This window comes from Chinchilla lanigera, unplaced genomic scaffold (genome assembly GCF_000276665.1).
Source record: "Chinchilla lanigera isolate Chin_1 unplaced genomic scaffold, ChiLan1.0 scaffold00001, whole genome shotgun sequence".
NCBI classification, from domain to species: Eukaryota; Metazoa; Chordata; class Mammalia; order Rodentia; family Chinchillidae; genus Chinchilla; species Chinchilla lanigera.
Window position 1 is genome coordinate 39,477,630 of NW_004955402.1, and position 20,136 is coordinate 39,497,765.

Here is a 20,136-nt window from a genome sequence, read left to right on the forward strand (position 1 = left end):
TGAAACAGTGACTCGTCTCCCATTGTGAAACCCTTCCTCACTTGCTCTCTGTGACTCCATCTTCTCTGGCTGTTCCTCCTAATTCCCTAGCTTCTTTTCTCAGCCTCCTGTGTCGGTTCTTCTTCCCAAGACTTAAACGCTGGAAAGCTCAAGGCTTAGTCCCTAGATCATCTCTTATCTATCTACACTTGCTTGGGAATCCCCTCTAGTTTCAAAACTAAGTACCAACAGTAGTGCCCCAAATCTCTACCCTGGAGCCTGGATCTTTTAGTCCTGACCACTAACCTAATTCTAGGACCATGTGTCCAGCAGCCTAATCCGTGGAGGTCTGACATACAACTCAGGGTGCTCAAAACTTACTATTTGATCTTTCCCAGCATTCCTGAACATAACTTTCCCCCCAGTTTCAGACCACTTGATTTAAGAAAATACTTGTGGCCAGTGTGTCAGTTTCGAAGTCTGAGATGACAGAGGGATTATGTTTCTGTATCATATCCTATGTTCTGGTGTGCTCTGTAACCACGTCACATAGTGGGTAACACTGAGAAGGCATACTAGATTTGGATGGGGCATAACCTGGCGCGATCCAGATAAGATTAAGGGTAGGGTGGTACAGAGTGCTCAAACTTAGGTAGATAAGGGTGATCGTCAGTTGAGGTGGGGGAGTGTGTTTAAGTGTACTGACTGACAAAGTGCTCACTGGTGGAGGACTAAGATCTTCAGTCATGGCGCCAGTGTAAGTCCTAGGTAAGTCCGAAAGTTTATAACTTTACCTGTTATTGGGAAACATTGCTGTCAAGCCAACATCATCCCATATACTTTAGGTAAGTAAGTCTCTTTAAAATATTCAAGCAAAGCCCAGTCATTCCAATCTGATCCTAATTATTAACATCTGTGGTTAAACATTCCACACATATGGTCATTAACATCTTTAGAGATGCGAGAAATATTTTATCACTCATTGTTCAAAGAATAACAATTAGCAGAAAAGTCAGCTAAATAAAGTCTATATGGCCTTGTGCTAATTTGCTAAAAGAATACAAGCAGAAATTTTTGATACATTAATTACCTTTGCATCTAGTTTGTGATTTGTACTGGTCTGTCCTATTTCATCTTTAAACATTTGATTTCTGATCTTTTCCAGAGTAGTTCGAATCTAGAGGGAGAAAAAAATTAATCTCGCAAAAGAATTTAATATCAACTCCTTTTTTTTCTCTATACCAGCAAGTATACCTGATTTATCTAGAAAGTAATACATATATACTGGTTTCAGATTTTAAAAACTGCCATCAATCCAAATTACACTTAGGTTGATATTGTTTAGACTGTTGAAAAAAATTTTGGTCTTTATATTTCTTTCCTGGACAAACCTAAAACATGATAAATTGATATTATACTACAAAATAATTATTATATAGAAATTAGTAGCTAACACTATGTATTTAGTTCTATTTTGTATATTTAGTAATTTAGTACAAATTTACTGTTTAGTAATTACTACAAAACAATTACTGCTTAGTAATCATTATAAAATTACTATCTAGTAATTACTACAAAATAATCGCTACCTAATAATTACTACAAAATAATTGCTATTAAGTAATTACTGCAGAATAATCACTAAGAGGGGATCATACAAATGTATGCATTAAATATAAGCCCAATATCTTGATGACCTATAGAAGTGTGAGACACTCAGCATAATATAATTAGTTGATCTGAACAAGTTATGAGCTATCAGTGTCAGAATTTACCCATCTGCTCTAAGAAACAGTTAATATGATTATCTCCTCTTGTTAGCCCTCATCATCTTAGAGTCTCATATACTTCACTTTTTAATGAAGTAACACGCCTGCATGCAGACACTGGCAATAGTTACCCTGAACTGTGAAAAGGAACAAGGTAAGGAGGGAGAAACTCAGCGGGAAACATAAACATCTACTTGGGAACACAGATGAGCACTCATGAACCCACTGTGAAAGGTTATAAAACAGTAGGAACTCCAGCAGTGAATAGTGTGGGGCGAATTAAGTGCTGATAGGTGTTCCGAACCCTTCTGGCCCATGATTCAGTTTTACTGAGTGAGGAAAATCATTTCACTCTAAGTGTGGGATCGGGTTCACATCAAGAGAAATTACTATGTGTTCAAGTTTCAGCTATCAAGACTGTCCTTTGCTGAACTAAACTTTTTACTTTTCATATGTTCCATGGGGAGGAAAACAAAGCCCACCAATCCATATTAGAATTTATCCTAAAAATACATATAATGCAATACCACATACCTTTCTCACATATTCAGTTTCTTCAATAATGTGAGCCGATGTAGACTCAAACAAGGCAGAATTGTCTTCTCTCTTATCCCTTGGGGGTAATTCTGTGGTCACTGTGACTGTTGTCATTGTGAATTCTGGCTTTAGAAAAATAAAACTGCTAAGCAAAACAGACATTTTTTTTGTTATATAATTACATGGTTCACAAACTTAGAATAATCAAAATTATTGTTGGTGTCTGTACATAGTCATAAATCCAGAAATCAGTTTTACATGAAACAACATCATTGAAACAATCACGATTAAAAGATTGAAAATTAAATAATGCAAAGGAGAAAAACACAAATTTTTTCTTTTTTATTCAGTGTCATCTTACATTATAAAAACTCAAGAGTACAGGCCATGTCTTACTCAACTTTATAATTTCTGTGTTATAGGTGCTTAAGAAATATCTGTGGACCTAATAACATAATTATCATAAAACTGTCGGGAATACAGCACAGTGGTAGAGTGATTGCCTAGCATGTACAAGGCCCTGGGTTCAATTCTTAGATTAAAAAAATCTGTGTTTGTGTACGTATCTTTATGCGTAATCCATAGGCTATATACTAAGGCTATATACTATGGAACTATTTGCAATTAAATGCACACAAAATCAGGACTGAATAAACTACTGCTATGACATCTTATCTAGGATGTACTATTTAATTGAAAATACAGGGCAGAAAAGAATAGATGGTATCCTTTTGTATGAGAAAAGCAGAAATATGAATGGGAGAGGAAAATCTGTGCCTTACAGTTTGACACACAACCATATACATATTTTAAACAATTGTAAAAAAATTTAGAAGCAGTCTAGCAAAATAAACCACAATGAAACAAAAGTGTGTATATCAAGGTGGTAGTGTAATATATGAATTAGTTCAAGTGATTTAAAAGCACAAAGGCCAATAACTATATCTTGTGTACAAATTATTCTAAGAACAAAAAGAAATGCAAAACAATTTTAAACTATATTGTCAGCAACACCCTTATGGAAACATTGATATTGCTAATTTCAAATTACTGGTGTCTGTGTGTGTGTGTGTGTGTGTGTGTGTGTGTGTTTCATGTGCTTAGGTAAATACAGTAGAACAAAGCCAATAAATAGAGTTAAGGTTATTAAAACTCAAGACTTTTAATAGAACAAAAAATAATAAAATATAGAGCCAAAATGTTAGGTAAAATTCTTACAGTCTGCTCTAGAATTATTAATACAACATGATTTATTTTCCTTAAAAAACATATATTCTGCTTCTGTTTATTGAAAAATGATATCATCTAAATGATAGCAATTAACACTCCTGGTGGCCAGGTTGTGATTTTTATGTATTATATCTTCCTAAGAAGAAACTAGGGCATCTTGGCTGATTAGGTCAAGGGCAAAGAAATGTGTTAAGTTTAAGTTACCACTCACACCAGCAAGGAAATGAAGAGGCGTGACTGTGATGGATTAAAACACATCAAAAGTCCTACATCCCTGATTTTATGATGACAGGTGAAAAAAACTACCACCAACTCCCCGCATTGTCCGCCTGTAGAAACTGGTAAGGCAAAAACTCATGGAGAGACCATAACTGAACTACATTTCATGGTAACCAAATAGTGGATATGGGAAAGTTTTCTATAGCATTCCAGGTAATAAATTCAAAAGAACTGACAGAATTAAAAAAAATCTATGGTTTATAACATGTTATGAAGTAAGGTGGATCTAAACAAAAATCAACCTAAGCTAAAAGTATTAGGTGAAAGTTTAATGAGGAACATATTAACCTGAGAGACCTTATTAATTAAATTTAGCATAATTAAAAATTGTCATAAATTAAAAGTCTTAAGAATCATAGGACCAAATGCAACATATGGATATTATTTGGAACCTGTTTTAAACAAACCAATTATATAAAGATGTTCCTGAGACTGGAAACTAGCTAATGCTTATGAATCATTGCAATTTTGGAATTACGACATTCTTTCAGAGGGTCTTATCTATTAGTAATATATACTGAAAAATTTGCAAGTGAAATACATTACATTTGGAGCTTCTTGAAAATAATGGGGAGAAAAAATGGAGTTTAGAGAAAGATGAAAGAAAGTTAGTAAAATATAGGTAATTGTTTAGGTTGGATATGGGGGAGATGGAATTCATTATACCCCTCTATTTCAGTTTTGTTTCAAATATCTAGAAAAAGTACTAAAGAACCAAAAAGTCTAGTATCATAAAAAGTCCAGAGAAATAGATTTATTTAACCCATTTTAATGATGAAGAAACCAAGAATCCCACAGTGATGTTAACTTATCCACAATCACAGTAAAATAAACACAGGTAAAACTCAAACGTTGGTCTAGTTGACACCAAGTTCAGGGTGTTTCCATCCTAAGAAGGTTCACTTCCCTAGAAAGGAACAACAAAATATTTAAAACTTAACAACGACCAATTCTGCTAAAAAACACAAAGAATTTTCGCATCAGCCAACATCTTTGAAATAAGATAGCCTTTGGGGATACCACAAAGTCCTGCATTTATCCTTTAATCTTCAAAGAAATTGACAGAGCATGCCAAGAATTCTCTGTTTTATTATAAATCCCATTAGACAATAGCTATGGCTTCTGTTTATTCCTTCTAAAGTTGATCTGGCAAGTTGGCTTGTACAGAATGTGAGCACAAGGACTTCTCTCACTCCCTCCTCTGAAGTCTCTTTCAGGGATGAAGAACCAGGTCCAAAACAACACTTAGATGCTCAGAGCAAAAGAAACACCTGACAGATGACAGGTAACATGCTGGGAAACCAGAGGGAGGATGGTCAGGCCAGGGTAGGGGGTCAGCAAACCGCATCTCTTGTATAGCCTTTGAGCTAGGAGGGGTTCTTGCATTTTTGAATGGTTCAAAAAATTCAAAGGGATAGAACAGCTCATGATATATTAAAATTATATTAAATTTAAATTTAGTATCAATAAATGAATCTTTAACACAAGCATGGCCATTTATGTGCATTTGGTCCATGCTGCTTTGTCCCTACGGCCGCAGAGCTATGCAGCTACAATGGAAAGCATACTGGCTTCTCCATTGCGGGGACCCAATGCCGAGTCCTTTCCAGGAGATGGTTGCTGACACCTGAGCTAAGGAGTGGCAGGGAGTAGGAGCAAAAGACCAGTGAAAAAAGTAGAAGCAAGAGAAGCAACCGATGTAGCCTGGGGTAGATTTTCTTTCAGTTCAGTCCCCCTTGATCTACAATCTCATTTGGCTGATTTACGATCATTTTTCTTTTTCCTATGTTATGCATTTTTTACCTTAATAAGTTTGAAGAGGCATTTTATCATAGCAATGAGTCCCTCCTTAGAAAGGATCCCACTGCATTCTCCACCTTTCATGATTTCACAGTTACATTAGGCCTTAAGCCATATCCTCAGATGTACCCTTATGTGCCTTTTATTCTTAATATCAAGCATTCTGATCCTTAATCCCTCAGAAAGAATTCCCCAAAATTTTTTTCTTAAAAATCCTACCCTTTCCACTCACTGGTTAAAGAACCTATACAAAATTTTAGCTTTAAGTTACATGTTTGTAAAACATCAATGATAATGCCTACAGTTATGAAAATGAGTTCTTTTTCTTAATGTCATTATAGACGATGCTCAATGATAGCAAATAGCAATATTATTGCACCTTTTATTTTCTATTATTAATAAACACAGAAGAAAAGCAACCTGTAACAGAAGCAGTAGGTCATGTCTGTCTGGTCGAAAGGTTTTACATCCAGTTCTATCCATGTGAAATTAAATTGCCTTTTTCTCTGCGGTTCAGAACACTTTGGTGCCTGTAGTCTCTGATTTGTATAAAGAAACCCAAGGGGAACATAAGCCAGCAAAGTCCAAATTGCCATATGTCATTACCATCCTGGGGAAAATCCATGTTAGCATTTTATTTCAGCCAGAAGTAGATTAGGCAGATAAAATTTTCAAAATAAAACACGATCAGTTAATTAAAGTGAGGAAAGACTTTATTTGTTTTGCGCTAGAATGGATTGAAGGTAGCTTACAAATGGCCTCACGCCAAAGGAGTTATTTCCTAGGTGGGAACTTTATAAACAGGGCTCCTGAGAAGGAAGGAGGGGCTATACAGAGAGGGTTCTGTGCCCTTCACTCTAGCCAAAGCAGCTCTGCTTTCTCCTGTTACACCCTGAAATTTTCCTTGAGACTTCTGTGAAGAAAGAGATTCTATAGCTAAAATCAAGACAGCTCACCTGGTGTCATACCCTTGCTCTGCCACCCAGCAGCTCTCTCACCCCGGACAATATCCTTAAACTTTCTGTGCTTCAGTTTCAGGAACACTAAAATTTAGCAAGTATTAATTATTAACAATAATAGTCAACATGGGGTCATTTGTGAGTTAATATTTGTCAAGCACTTAGCACACAAAATACATAATAAATGATTTGCACATGTTTGTCAAATAAGTAAATAAAATATGAGACCATGATCCATAATTAAGGCTGACAAGCAGACTGAGTGGTTTTCCTCCCTGCAGGGAAGAGCCAGGTAATATTTTAAATAGTCTGCAGCCTGAGCCGGGCTATAAAGGAAAAATGTGCTTAGGGGGATTTTAAGACTAGAGAACCCACGGTACTAATTCTTTATTACTAAACCATCAATAATTTGTCAACATTCCCAATGATGAGGCTCATATCTAATGAACAGTTTACAATCTACAAAGCACCGCACGCATAATACTGGGACCTGTACACTGTGTGATAGAACAGTGCATCACTGGATACACAGAACAATGTAACTAAACTGACTACACTGCTTACTGACTTGAGAATAGCTGAAATATTACACAATAAACACACATTGGGCTTTGTTATGAGTTGTGTTGCCCTTCCAATGTCACGGGCTGAAGTCCTAAGCCCTAGCAGCTCAGAATATGAACGCAATTGGAAATAGGGGCATTGTAGATGCAATTAGTTAAGGAAAGATGAGGTCATACAGTTGAATCTTTACTCCAGTGAGGAGATGGGATGAGCACACAGGGAGAACGCCATGTGAAACTGAAGACAGGGCTCAGGGTCATGCTTCTACACGGCAAGGAGCACCACACACGGCCAGCAAACCGTCAGGTGCCAGCAACAAGCAAGGAACAGACTCGCCCTCATATCTTGTGGAGGGAACCAGCCCTGCAGACTTTGTGATCTCAGACTTCCAGACCCCAGAACTGGATGGTGACGATTTTCTATGTTTAAACCACTTAGTTTGAAGCGCTTGCTTACAGCAGCCCTAGGAGCCTAAATATAGGCACTGTACATAGTATAGAAACTGTAACAAAGGTATTTCCGTTCTGTTCTTAACTCTTGGCTCATCCTTCCCTACAGTAAATCTTTACAAATTTCTGCTGTGTTGGGCTCTGTGGCTACAGGGGTAAGCCAAGCACCCTGCTTCCATGCGACTCGCAGGTCAGAGGGAAGATGGGCGTGAAAGACACGCGTAAGTGTGGGAGACGGTGTCATGAGCGGCATAAAGGGAGCTGCTGTTCCGGATGGGTGATGAGGGAAGCCAACATGAGGAGGTAAGATGGGGAGAGGAAGAGCGGAACGAAAGCAGATGCGGGCCACAGGGCAGTCAGGCGTACAGGATGTCAGCAAGGAGGGAAGATAGAGCAGAGGCTGGGCTGTGCTCGGATTAGTGCTCAAAGAGCACCATAGTACGCAATATATCCTGCTATTGTCTTGTCTTTTTTATTTTAATGTTGCAAGGCTCATTTTTTACTGTTATTTAAAAGGTAACTGAAACATGCTGAGACTTGCAGTTTGCCTAAGAAGCCTTCTTCTTAGCCGCAGTAAAGCGCGTCTAGCCCTAGCTGTGTGACTCCCAAGGGCTGACGGACAGGCAGGTTCACCAGAGTCTGGGAAGCTGTCAGATGCCACGTGGTCAGGCCAGACAAGCAGCCTCAGCTCCCTTCTGTGCTGGGTGAAGAGTACCACGGGAGACACTTGGCACATCTGGCTACCCAGCCCCTGAATCTGTCTCCCAGATACTGAGTCGCTGTCTGCATGAGTCTTTCAGGAACGATCTCTCTCATTCCTCACTCCCTGTAGCTGGAGCATGGACAGCTGCACCCCCAGACTGAGCCGGCTGAGTGCCACCCCTGGAAATGTGACACTGGGGCTGCTCGTTTGACTTGGGGAAGTTGGAGGTGCTGCAAACTCAGTTATCCTTCAAGGAAGAAAAGGAGCCTGATAGAATGATGCTTTGTGACCAGCGCCAGGAGTGTCAATGGTGGTATCTGGGGGACAGTAACAATGACGGAAAGATCTTGACCGCTCTTCCTGAGGCCTGATCTTGCTGAATTAGCACACCAGGTACCCCCACTCTCCTATCTTAGTTTTACAACTTTCATAACAGTGCTGGAAGCAACTTCACATCCTTCTGGTAAATTCTTTATCTGGTTTTAGGAACCCCAAATTGTTTGGGCAGTTTCTTTGTGCTTTACCATTATTCAATCGCTCTTATGTATCACAAACTGTAAATGTCAGATATTACAGAAGTACCACCAGGTAAGGAGACTATGACGTAAGACAGTGAACATCTCCAAGCCCTTGAAGAGCATAACCATGTCCTGATATTAAGTAGCACACCTGTTCAGCAGCATACACTGCATGGCACAATGGTGACATCCAGTGTCAGCTGGATAAATCTCAGGTGACTCTGCTGCTTACCTCAGATCGATGCACGGCACACAAAAGACATCCATGTTAACACTCAATCCAAGTTCTCTTTTCAATTAATCACTTAAGATATTCCTAAGTGGATTTAATTTAATTAAGCTACATGCTACTCATTTGTATATACATTTAAATTTATGTCATAATCCTGTAGAAAATTCTTAGATATGAACTAAAAGTTATTTATTTGGGGGGAGAATTGAAGTGGTGATACAAACACAGTGTATAAATACATATTATTGATAAAGTACTGTGCCATTTAGCAACAAATTATTTTCCATATATTGTTAAAATTAAGCATTATAGCTGTGCAATATTTTTTATCTTCTGCATAATATACAATGCAACAAAGTCTCAGAGAAATGGTGTAAGTTTTGAAGGTTGTAAGTTGACCTTACCACTAAACCCAGATAGATTGACTCCAAATCTAAATGTCATTGTAATGAAATGGTCTATGTACACTAATTCAAAATCTCTGAAAAATAGCTGAATGTATTAGCCAGTGTTCATTTGGACAAAGAAGTGCAAATCATGATTCTCTTCCCACTTAGGAAAGAGAAGAAAGAAGTAACCAAAATCTATGGAATGTCCACACCATTCCAAGCAGAGTATGCTACTTACATTCATCCTCAGGTATCCCCTGAGAGGACAATATTTTATTCCCATTTTACAGATGAGGAAAACAATTCTGCAAAATTAAGCAATGACAACTAGTTATAGATGGTTAAAGAAACACAAGGCATGATTCTGGTTCTTTCCCATGCATCTGCTGGCTCATTCTGGTTTACCATCTTGCCTCCTCCTGCATTATAAATGAATTTCTAATCCTCACTTGATTCTTAAGCAAAATAGTTTCCAAAGTAAGTCACTGTAACAAGGACTTAGAGGCTGGGCTTCTGGGGTCCGATAGGTAACTGAAAGCAGGATAAAAGCTTGCCACCCCCACCTTCATTTTACTTTTGTACCTGTCTCCTTTATTACCTTAAAACTATGGGTCAGACTCTTGGTCAGCTTTGGGCATATGTTAATCCCTTATGGAGGGTCTATACAAAACCAGTAATACAAGATTTATTAGCCCTAAATTTACCTGGCTTATCTCATCACCTTTTAAGATTGTGGACACCAACATTGGATTAAGAAATTATCAGGATTTTCAGGGACATCCAATTTCCAGCTGTCACACCATCGAGCCATTGTCCTATACCTGCAATGACCTCAGATTCCAGAGAAAGCAGAGCCTCAAAGATAGCCCTGTGATGAGGTCACGCCCCCAAACCCCGGGCAGGAGCTATTGTCCTATGATGGAACTGAAGTAGCCCACACACATAGAAGCTGTCATCTCACAATGGGAACCAAATTGCACTCTCCAGCAATGATGGCTGTTCCAGGACCTCACAGGACCCGTTCTGAGATACTGATCCACCAGACCAAGACTTGACCAAGATTACCTTCACTGCCAGCCATGCAATCCTTCAACTCTAGCCCTTGTTCCCTATTTCTGGAAAACCCTAAGGTTTCTGTCAGCACCTCAAGACATTTCAAACCTCTTCACCTCTCTTCCCAGCAAGGCCATGCTGGTTAAAACTCCTTCCTAATGTTCACCTCCTTGATTAGTATTTTGAGATGACTACTAAGCCTATTTATTTATCTCTTTTGGGAGTCCAGGGGCCAGAGTTCTGCCCTTAAACTCTAGTAAGTAACAGTCAAGGAATCGCAGATACAAGAGATTCCAGATGTATCTTTCAGAAGCCTGAGAAGAGGTTGTCTCAATAGATTTATTCCATGGACAGAGGTAACTTGGCAGAAGGATTTGGATACATAGGTGCTGCCTAGAAGAATCTGTTCTACTTCCTTTCCAGCTGGACAGCCTTGGAAAACTGTTTCAACTCTCTAGGCCTCAACTTCTTCATCTGAAAAATTCAGCTGAAAAGATACACTTCCCCACAGAGTTATAAGAGGATTGAGACAATGCATTAAAGGTACTTAATGGAGTATCTGACATATAATATACATTAAATTAGTATTAAATAATTACATTTATATTCATAACTTTGGACATTTGCTTCTAGGACATCATTGGAAAATGTCAATGCTTAAACTCAGTTGTCACCTCACTACTCTTTTCTGACCCATTCAGCCAGTTATTTCTTCTGTTTTGAAGTACTCAGCTAACAAATCAACCTGAAATCCAGTTAGAATTTGTTAGTGAAGAAAATATGAAAAGAAGCAGATGTCAGTGACATATAGCATGGTCACTTATAATATTTATACAGTGCCCTTTGGTAACATTTCTTGTGTGGTTTTATAAAATATTTTAAGGACAAATAGTTCAAGAATTTATAAAATATCTATAGCTTTCTAGACTCAACTCAGAGTATTTTAGAAGCAACATAATTTTCTTCATTTTAGAAATTATTCATGGGGTGGGTGGAGTTAATATCAAGTACGGCTGAGGATGAGGAGCAGTTGGAACTTCTGTCTGTTGCTACTGTGAATGCAAAATATACAAGCACTTTGGACAACAGTTTAACAGTTTTCTAAACAGTTAAATACAAACTATACAACCCAGAAATCTCACTCCTAGGTGTCTACTCAAGTGAAATGAAAATTTATGTTCTGCAAAACCTGCACATAAATGTTCATGGTTGCCAAACGCTGGAAACCAGTTCAGATATTCATCAACAGGTGAACATCACTCAACAATAAAAAGAAATTGCTATCCTTTGAATCAAGAATGTCCCTTAAATTCCCATGAGGTAAAGTCTTGGCCATTGGTGAGGCACTTGGAGGAGGCAGACCTTAAAGTGGTGGGGCCTCATACAAAGTCTTCAGATCATTCGGGCCAACCCTTAAAAAGGTCTTTGGGACCCCAGCCTCTTCCTTTTCCTCTGGCTGTGAGGTGAGCAGCTTGCCCTGCTATGTACTTCCTCCATAATGTTCGGCCTCACCACAGGCTCCAAAGCAGCAGGCCAAGCAATCATGGGCTGCAACCTCAAAGCTCTAAGCCAAAGAAGACTTTTTCTAACTCACCTCAGGTTATTTGTTATAGTGCCAGAAAGCTGACTAACACTGAAATGAACCACTGACACACATAGTAACAGGGAAGAATCTCAAATATATCATGCTGGCTAAATACAGCCAAAATCAAAGAGCTACATATTCTATGGTTCCATCTATAATACATTCTATAAAATCAAAGGTATAGATTCTGGACACAGAACCATGACTGCTTAGAAGTGGTAGTGGGGCAAGACTGACCACAAAAGAGACCTGGTGAAGCTGTTGGTGGGTGGGGGGAAGTATCATAACTGTTCTGTGCTTTGAGGTGATTCGATGACTGTAACGATTTGCCAAAATGTGCAATTTAAAAACTAAATTTGTATATAGTACTTTTATTTTAAAAATATAAACATAAGCCAGGTGTGGTGGTGCCCATCTGTAATCCTAGCACTTGAGAGGCTGAGACAGGAGGATCTTTGTGAGTTTGAGACCAGCCTGGGCTGCAAAGTGAGCTGAAGGCCAGCCTGAACTGTGTAGTGAGACCCTGTCTCAAAAATACCAAACACACACACACACACATATATATATAAAATGTAAAGTACAATTGAGACTTCAAAACCGAAGAACCTTTAGGATTCTATGATTTTATGAGAATTAACTGGATTTGTTTTCTTCACTCTTTATTGTAGACCACAAAAACATGGACAGAAAAAGTAATGGACTCAGAACTGTTAAGAACTGGCAAGTGGAATAGTAATAGATAGACAAGTAGGTAGAACTATCAATGCTACAAGAGTCGTTGATGCAACTTGACCTCCAATGTGATGACAAAAGTAAAGAAAGTCTTTAAAACATTGTAACAAAGTTGATCACAAGCATTATTCACTAAGGCAAAATGTAGAAGGCAATATACAACAATATACAAGAAATATAAATGAATTATAAGAATATACAAGAAATATATAACAATATACAATAAATGTAAGAATATCTGCAAAAAGACTATTTTTGCCCCCAAATACCTGCTTTACCTTGCTCCTTACCCCTTACCTTCATTGCTTGACTGTGTAGCCACTGAGAAAGAGAATCGTGATGGCAGGTAAGGCAAGGGCAATCTGACTAGGGTTGGTCTCTAGTTGCCAAGGCTGATTATTTTCAGGGAAATGAGGATTTAAATGGAACTCTTGAACCTTCTCTAATCTACCTATCCCTTTCCTAATAGCCGCATAATATTTTTTCCTCCATATTTTTTCACTTGCATGTAGACTTTTGGGTCAATGACTACAAAATCTATTCATGGTATGAAACAGCCAAGGCCATCCTTTTTGTCACCATATCTGCTCACTCTTCTGTACCATGAAGATATACAGGTTATCCAGAAGCAGCATCCTTCCAAAATCCAGGTGATCACAGAAAAATACAAAGATGAGATGTAGCACTCGTCCTGGATAACACCAAGTTCATCACAGGAAATCCCACTACTTTATAGAATATGTACATTTAACATTGACATTAACATTTACAGTATCATAGAGAATCCAAATATTAAAGAAGAAGTTGAGGCCAGGGAGATAGCTCAGCGGCACAAGCACCTGCCTGGCAAGCGCAAGGTCCTGAGTTTGATTCCCAGTACCAAAAATAAGAAACAAAACAAATAAATAAGAAGTTGACTCGTGTAAGTTATTTTCCAGTTATGCTGTCATGAAAGTCAGACTGCTATATCTTACTATTTAAGTAACTGCAGAAATGCCCACCAACTAGTGAACAAAATGCGACATAGTCATCAAATGGAATGAATACTGATTACCAATACAAAGCAACTAGCTACTGATACAGGCTATAATTCTCATGAATCTCAAAGCCTATATTCAAAGTGAAATGAGCCAGATGCTAAAGGTCACATAGAGTCCATTTGCATGAAATGTCCACATAAGGCAAATCTAATGGGGCAGAAGGTAGATCAGCCCTAGTATAGGGCTGGGAATATGAGTGACTGTAAACAGACACCAGGAATTTCGAAGGAATGCTAACATGGCCTAAAATTGAACTGTAGATGGCCGCACAATTGTGTAAATTTACGAAAAATCATTGAATTACAAACCGAGGTGTATTTCATGATGTATAAACGGCACCTCCAACAGAATAGCTTAAAAGACAGCAGAACAAAAGGTAAGGATAACTTGAACAAACTGGCTTTTTTCTCCCTCTGGGGGAAGTACGTTTTTCTAGTTTAAAGGAAAAAATAATTGGATGGATAGAATTTTCTTAATTTGTTTTTGTTCATTTCCCCCTAGATCACTGGCATCCACAACTTTGCCTTTAGTTTTCATTTAATCTGCATTAAATTAGTAGTTAGCTATTCTAGGATCCTTTTAAATCTTCAGTTTTTTTCCATTTTCAATCATCATCCCAAGAAAATATGCTCTTCATTTTGCAGGGCTGCACAAACTTAGCTTACATTTGTCAGCACTGGTTAAAATTTGGATTGCAGGGGCTGGGGATTTAGCTCAGCGGCAAAGCGCCTGCCTGGCAAGCGCAAGGTCCTGAGTTCGGTTCCCGGTACCGGAGAAAAAACAAAAAAAAAAAAAAAAAAAAATTTGGATTGCAGTTGAAGTCCACTGCTAAGTACATTGTAAATAACCAAGCTAATAAACAGGCCTATTAGTAATTCACAAAATATTATCTATATTCATTTCAAAAGTCCCCAGGAGATCAAATTATTTTGTAAATAAGGAAAGGTAAGAACTTGCTTATGACATTTGCCCGGGTCCCAGGGAAGTGCAATCTGTTTTCATTATTTGGGTAAAGAGCTGAGGAGCCGCATAGGGATCTTTCCTGTCTTAGGCACAAATTCCTCGGAGATGTGGCCTTCACTCCTGAACTGAGACTGCAGGCGGGGAGAACAGCCTGGCACCAGGGCTGCTCAACAGCAGCCCCCATTGTGTGTGCCAGGCACCTGACACTCCAACCCGGCTCAGGTTTCTGGAAAAACAGTCTTCCGCAGAGCTGAATATTTAATGGCCTTAGGTAAAGCCAGAAGACAGATCACTTTTTCCGGATTGCAAATGCAAAATAATTCCTCTTTATGTTCTGAATTTTCATTAGTTTTCACACACTAAAAAAGGGGGAGAAGTTTTGATTTTTCAAAGAAAACAGCTATGATCTATAATGGGGGACAGATATGATTCTAGTTATATTCAGGAGTTGTTGCATGTTCGAATATTTGTGTTTATTTTTTTTTCTTTTCCTTTTGAAAAGAGGCTGAAAATTCACGTCTAAAAATCATCCTTGCACTTCTCTGTACTGCTGTTAGTAAGGTAATACTGCTCCTTTGCGAAGCTTCCTTGGGGCACTGTAACTCCCAGCTCTAGAGCTCCCTGCTGCCCACTTAACAGAGACACTAGGAAACTGTGAAGCAGTGGGCTGGGATTTCGCTGCACCTGCAGCTCCGGAAGTTGCGCGAATGAATGAAAGAAGGGCTAGACAGCAGCAGCCTTCGCTCTTCTTGGTTGTTACAAATTACAGTCGCAATGCAGTTAACAGGTGACAGTGTTTTTCAGGGGGGTTTACTCGAAGGACCCTGAAATTAGCTAAGAAATCACGCGGATCTTAGATAAAGGGACTGGTTAACAACCTAAACTAATCGCCAGGCTGGAAAGGGGCTGGTTCTTTTGTAAGGGAAAGGTAATGCTCTCCCTGGAGAAGAGTGTCCTACTTGGGGATCCAAACCCACAGCAGGGCTACTGGGGTGGGGGCGGACCCTTTACCAATACCCTTCTCCAGGAAATGTCCTTGGTGTGCTAAGCTCCGCTGAGACACCCGCTCCAAGGGCACCTGGACACCCTCCACCTGGCACGCGCGGAAGGGGTCGGCCGCAGGTCGCCAGGGCTCGCCTACCTGAGAGAGCGCTCACCTGCGCGGGGTCCCGGGCCGCTCCTCCGCAGGACTCTCCCGGGCCAGAGCCGGTACTGGGCGGTGCGGTTCGCCTCCGGGGCCCTCTGATTGGGCTCCGCCCTCCCGGATGGGCGAGTCAGGGCAGAGTTCGGCGCCAGGGCGACTCCGGGGAGGGGCCGCGGCTCCCGACCGGCGCACGCCCAGTGCACAGGGACCAAAAGGTGCCCCTGCAGGCGTCCTCAATAGAGACGTGCTAAAGAAGGGCGTTTGCTGCTGCGTTTCAGCGAGCTCCTGTTTGCATCCTAAGTCCATAAACTTTTGCTTCGTTTTTGTTGCTTTTAATAAACTTTTTAAGTTTTTGAATAATTTGAGACAGAACGTTTCAAAGCTTTTGTCCCCTTAAGTTCACACCCTACATAACCGGTGTACTTGTCAAAAGTACAAAATGAGCAACAGTCTATTACTATTAACTAAACTCTGCACTTTATGCAAACTTCACTGGTTTTGGGGCTAATGTGTTTCTATTCCAGGTTCCCGTTTGGGATAGTACCGCACAACGTCAGTGTCGTAACTTGCCTCGTGCAGTGCAGCTCTAAAACTTACCCGGGACAGACAGTGGAGGATGAAGAAATGAAACAGAAAACAGAAAGCTGAGGTCAGGTAGAGTGCTCTCTCCTGATGGGAGAAAAGAACTGCCCAACCTGCAGAGTGTTTATTTATACACTGGGCAGATTGGTGTCACGTGACACCCCTCTGCCTATCAGCTGCTTTGCTTGGCTTGCCTCTGGCTCTGTTTTCTGAGAGCGGGCCTTGCTTTAGCCACCACCCCTTAACCCCCACCCTCTCCCCCACACACCCCTTGTGATCTATCTCTAGCTTCAGCAGCTCCCCACAGTGCCTCCTCTGGTCTGTGACAGTTTCTTAGACTTTTCTTGACTTGGACAGTTTTGAAGACATGTGGAAAGGATTCCAGTAAAATTCTGTCAGTATCTCTCATTTGGTTTTGTCTGATGTTTTTCCCATGTGGTTATGGACTGGGGGGAAGAAGAATAGGCAAGTGCTCTCCTTGATGTTGACCTTGACGCCTTAGAATCACATCTCCCAGGTTTATGGCAAAGTCACTGTCTCCATACTGTTCTCTGGATGAAAATCACTGGTTTCAGCCCACTCTCCAGGTAGAGAAGGGACCAGACTCCCTCTCCTAGAGGAAAGAAAGTCCAGATATTATTATTTAGAATAATATTGCAAAGAAGATTTTTAAAAAATTTTTCTACCATTGGTTTATTCAATCATTTATTTATATCAGTGCAGATTTATGCATATTTATCCTGTACTTTGGGCTATAATTCAATCCAACCTCAATCATTTTGTTGCTCAGATTATTCTACTAGAAACTAATTTATGTTGATGTCTATATCCCCAGGAAAGTTCATACACTTCACAGATTTGAGTTAAAAAAATACTACCTCCTCACCCCTCTCACATTTAACAGATTTGGAAAATTGCAGCCTAAATCCGTCCATACCCAAAGACTTCTCCGAATTTTCCGGGGAATCCTACAATTAGTAATTCCTACTGCAATTTGAGGGAAAAGTTGCTTCTTTTCCCCACAGATTAATTTATGAATTACAACCCAATAGAAAAAGTGACACCTGATAATTCTTAGCTAATTTTTTGTTAACTAATCCTTGTGGTTCTATTAAATAGATGCTTGTGCTTTTACAGAGAAATTATGTTCCAGAGATGGTCATGTTTACTACTAGCTTAAACACTGAAGAAATCCAGCTGCTAAGGATCATTTGTTATTTTGCTCTGGTTTGCTTATGTTTGCTTTAGAAAGTCAGTTTTGTAAACACTGCATTTCCTCCTTCTGAGCTTGGGTCTTGCTCATATTTAGTGCTGCCCTGCTCTCTGGGACCCTTCCGTCTCTCTTTCTGCCCAGAATACTTCTTGAAGAGAGAAATCTACTTCTTCATTTGTCTTCATTGCCTAGGCTGTTCCCAGATAAATATGAACACAGAATGGATGGAACAGTGCGTAATCCACAAAGCTAAATGACTTTCTACTTTTCAATTACTTTTTGACAAAGCTAACTGAAACTAATATGAGTTAAAGGCAAACTTCTTGTGCTTGTGGGTGTGTTGTGATGTGGTGTGGTGTGTGTCTGTTCACGTGTGGTGATGGGGATTGAATCAAAGGGTGCTCTACTGCTACATCCCCAGCTCTTCTTTCTCAGACAGGATCTCACAGAGGTGTCCAGACTGGCTTCCAACTTTTGGTCTTCCTTTGTCAGCCTTCTGGCAAGAAAAGCTTTTGTATGTGTCACCAGATATATGGAATAAATGTTTGGTTTTCCCAAAAGTTCATATGTTGAAGTCCTAATTACCAATATGATGATATTTGAAAGTGGAACCTTTCGGAGGTAATTAGGTCATGGAGCCCTCATGAGTGGATTTAGTACTTTTCTAAGAGGAAAACAGATAGAAGACCTCTCTGTCATGTACAGATCCAGCAGATAAACAGCCATGTGCAAACCAGGAAGAGGGCAATCACAATGTGATATTTACATTTGTGGGCACTCAGGCCTTGAACTTCTCTGACACCAGATATATAAATAAGAATGTTTATTGCTTCATCCCGTTTAATAACAGTTTATGTCATTTTCTTATGGCAGCCAGAACAGACAATTTTGATAGTAACCCCAGTATCTTATGTTTTCTTTGTTTGCTCTGCTGGAATGGGAAGAAACTTAATAGAGTTTGAAGCACAGTGATCTAAAGTTTCTTTGTCTCTTTTGAAACTGTTCACAGCACTTATATATTATATACATTATATATAAGTTCACAGCACTTATATATTATATACATATATAAATTTATATGTATATAATGGGCCAAGCAGATTAAGGAGCTACTGAGCCTAGTTCAGCTTACCACAGGACAAGAAGGGGAGGTAAAATAGAGAAGTGGGAACAAACTTTGAGTAGTAGGCAAAAAGTCCAGAAAATATCTTTTTCATATCCATCTCTGCTTTTTTTAAAAATTTTGTTTGTTTGTTTTTTGGTACTGGGAATGGAACTCACAACCTTGTGCTTGCCAGGCAGGCACTGTTCCACTGAGCTAAATCCCCAGCCCCCATCTCTGCTAAGAAAGGAAGATAAAACATAACATTTATAGGACTGAAACTGATGGTTGTTATGAATTCATTAACAAAACACTTAGCAAATGTTTAGGAGCAATGTAGTCATCCCTATACACACACGTCTGCCTAAATAAGCATATCTTTTTATAGGACGCCACATAATAGATGCAGAAACCATGACATAACCAACAGTGACATTCAAAATATGTGACTTCTGGTTTAGCAATGGCCCTGATGGATCAGAAAAGCTGCCAGCCATAGTACACCGTGGGCGTGCCTGACTTCACATTAACCAGCTGAAAGTCAGCATTGAACTTCATTATCTAAAACTATTGCTGCCCTCTTAGCAACAGTTTCAACGCCTTTCTGAAATACTCTTTCCAAGCATCTTGCTGAATATTGTCCTGGGGACTTAGAAAGTTCTTCTTTCTGTTGGCTTTCCTTGTTGATGAGCTTAGTTCTTCTGTTGGTTATACCTGGAATAATAAATATTGCTTCCTTCAGCTCTGTGAGCTCTTCCACCGAAAGGGAAGACCTATGGAGGAAGGTCGAAGGAGGCATGAGAGTTGAGGTGTCAATTTTCTATACTTCATCTAGATATTTCTAAATTTGGAGGAGGCTGGTAAAGGCCAGAATAATAACTGTGTGAAGTCGGAATTAGACAGAGGTTGTTCGGTATAGACAAAGTCTAAATTTCAAGATTACTTGTTTTTGCACCTTTTATTCCCATGCTTTTCCTATGCTCTCATCCTTCCTTGAGTTGGTACAGACAATTTTGATAGTAACCCCAGTATCTTATGTTTTCTTTGTTTGCTCTGCTGGAATGGGAAGAAACTTAATAGAGTTTGAAGCACAGTGATCTAAAGTTTCTTTGTCTCTTTTGAAACTGTTCACAGCACTCTAACTTCTTGAATTTTTTTTGTATTTTAAGATATTCTCTGGGCTGTGAAATTTTCCATCCTATTCTTTTTTTTTTGTAATTGTAGTATATATGGGGAGTAATTATGCCTCCATACTTAAATTCCTGCTTCTGGGATTCTATTGGTGGTGGTTTGTTCTTATTTTGCCTTCTGCTT

The 20,136-nt window shown here is 39.4% G+C and overlaps 1 protein-coding gene across 16 annotated transcripts in view; it reads right to left on the reverse strand.

Annotated features, from left to right (window-relative positions):
* Ccdc68 (coiled-coil domain containing 68) overlaps nt 1-16,026 on the reverse strand; it is a 67,498-nt gene extending 51,472 nt beyond the window's left edge. The window contains exons 1-5 of one of the 16 annotated variants that reach the window (XM_013510885.1): nt 15,939-16,026; nt 9,647-9,713; nt 6,551-6,637; nt 2,283-4,701; nt 1,070-1,156 (exon numbers count right to left, since the gene is read on the reverse strand). In XM_013510885.1, the coding sequence (XP_013366339.1) occupies nt 1,070-1,156; nt 2,283-2,447 (252 nt within the window). In that variant the 5' untranslated portion in view covers nt 2,448-4,701; nt 6,551-6,637; nt 9,647-9,713; nt 15,939-16,026. Of the gene's footprint in view, nt 1-1,069; nt 1,157-2,282; nt 4,702-6,550; nt 6,638-9,646; nt 9,714-15,922 lie in introns of all 16 variants that reach the window. The other 15 variants (XM_013510881.1, XM_013510939.1, XM_013510892.1 and 12 more) reach the window with 15 other exon arrangements.
* Between the last annotated feature and the right edge of the window lie 4,110 nt (nt 16,027-20,136).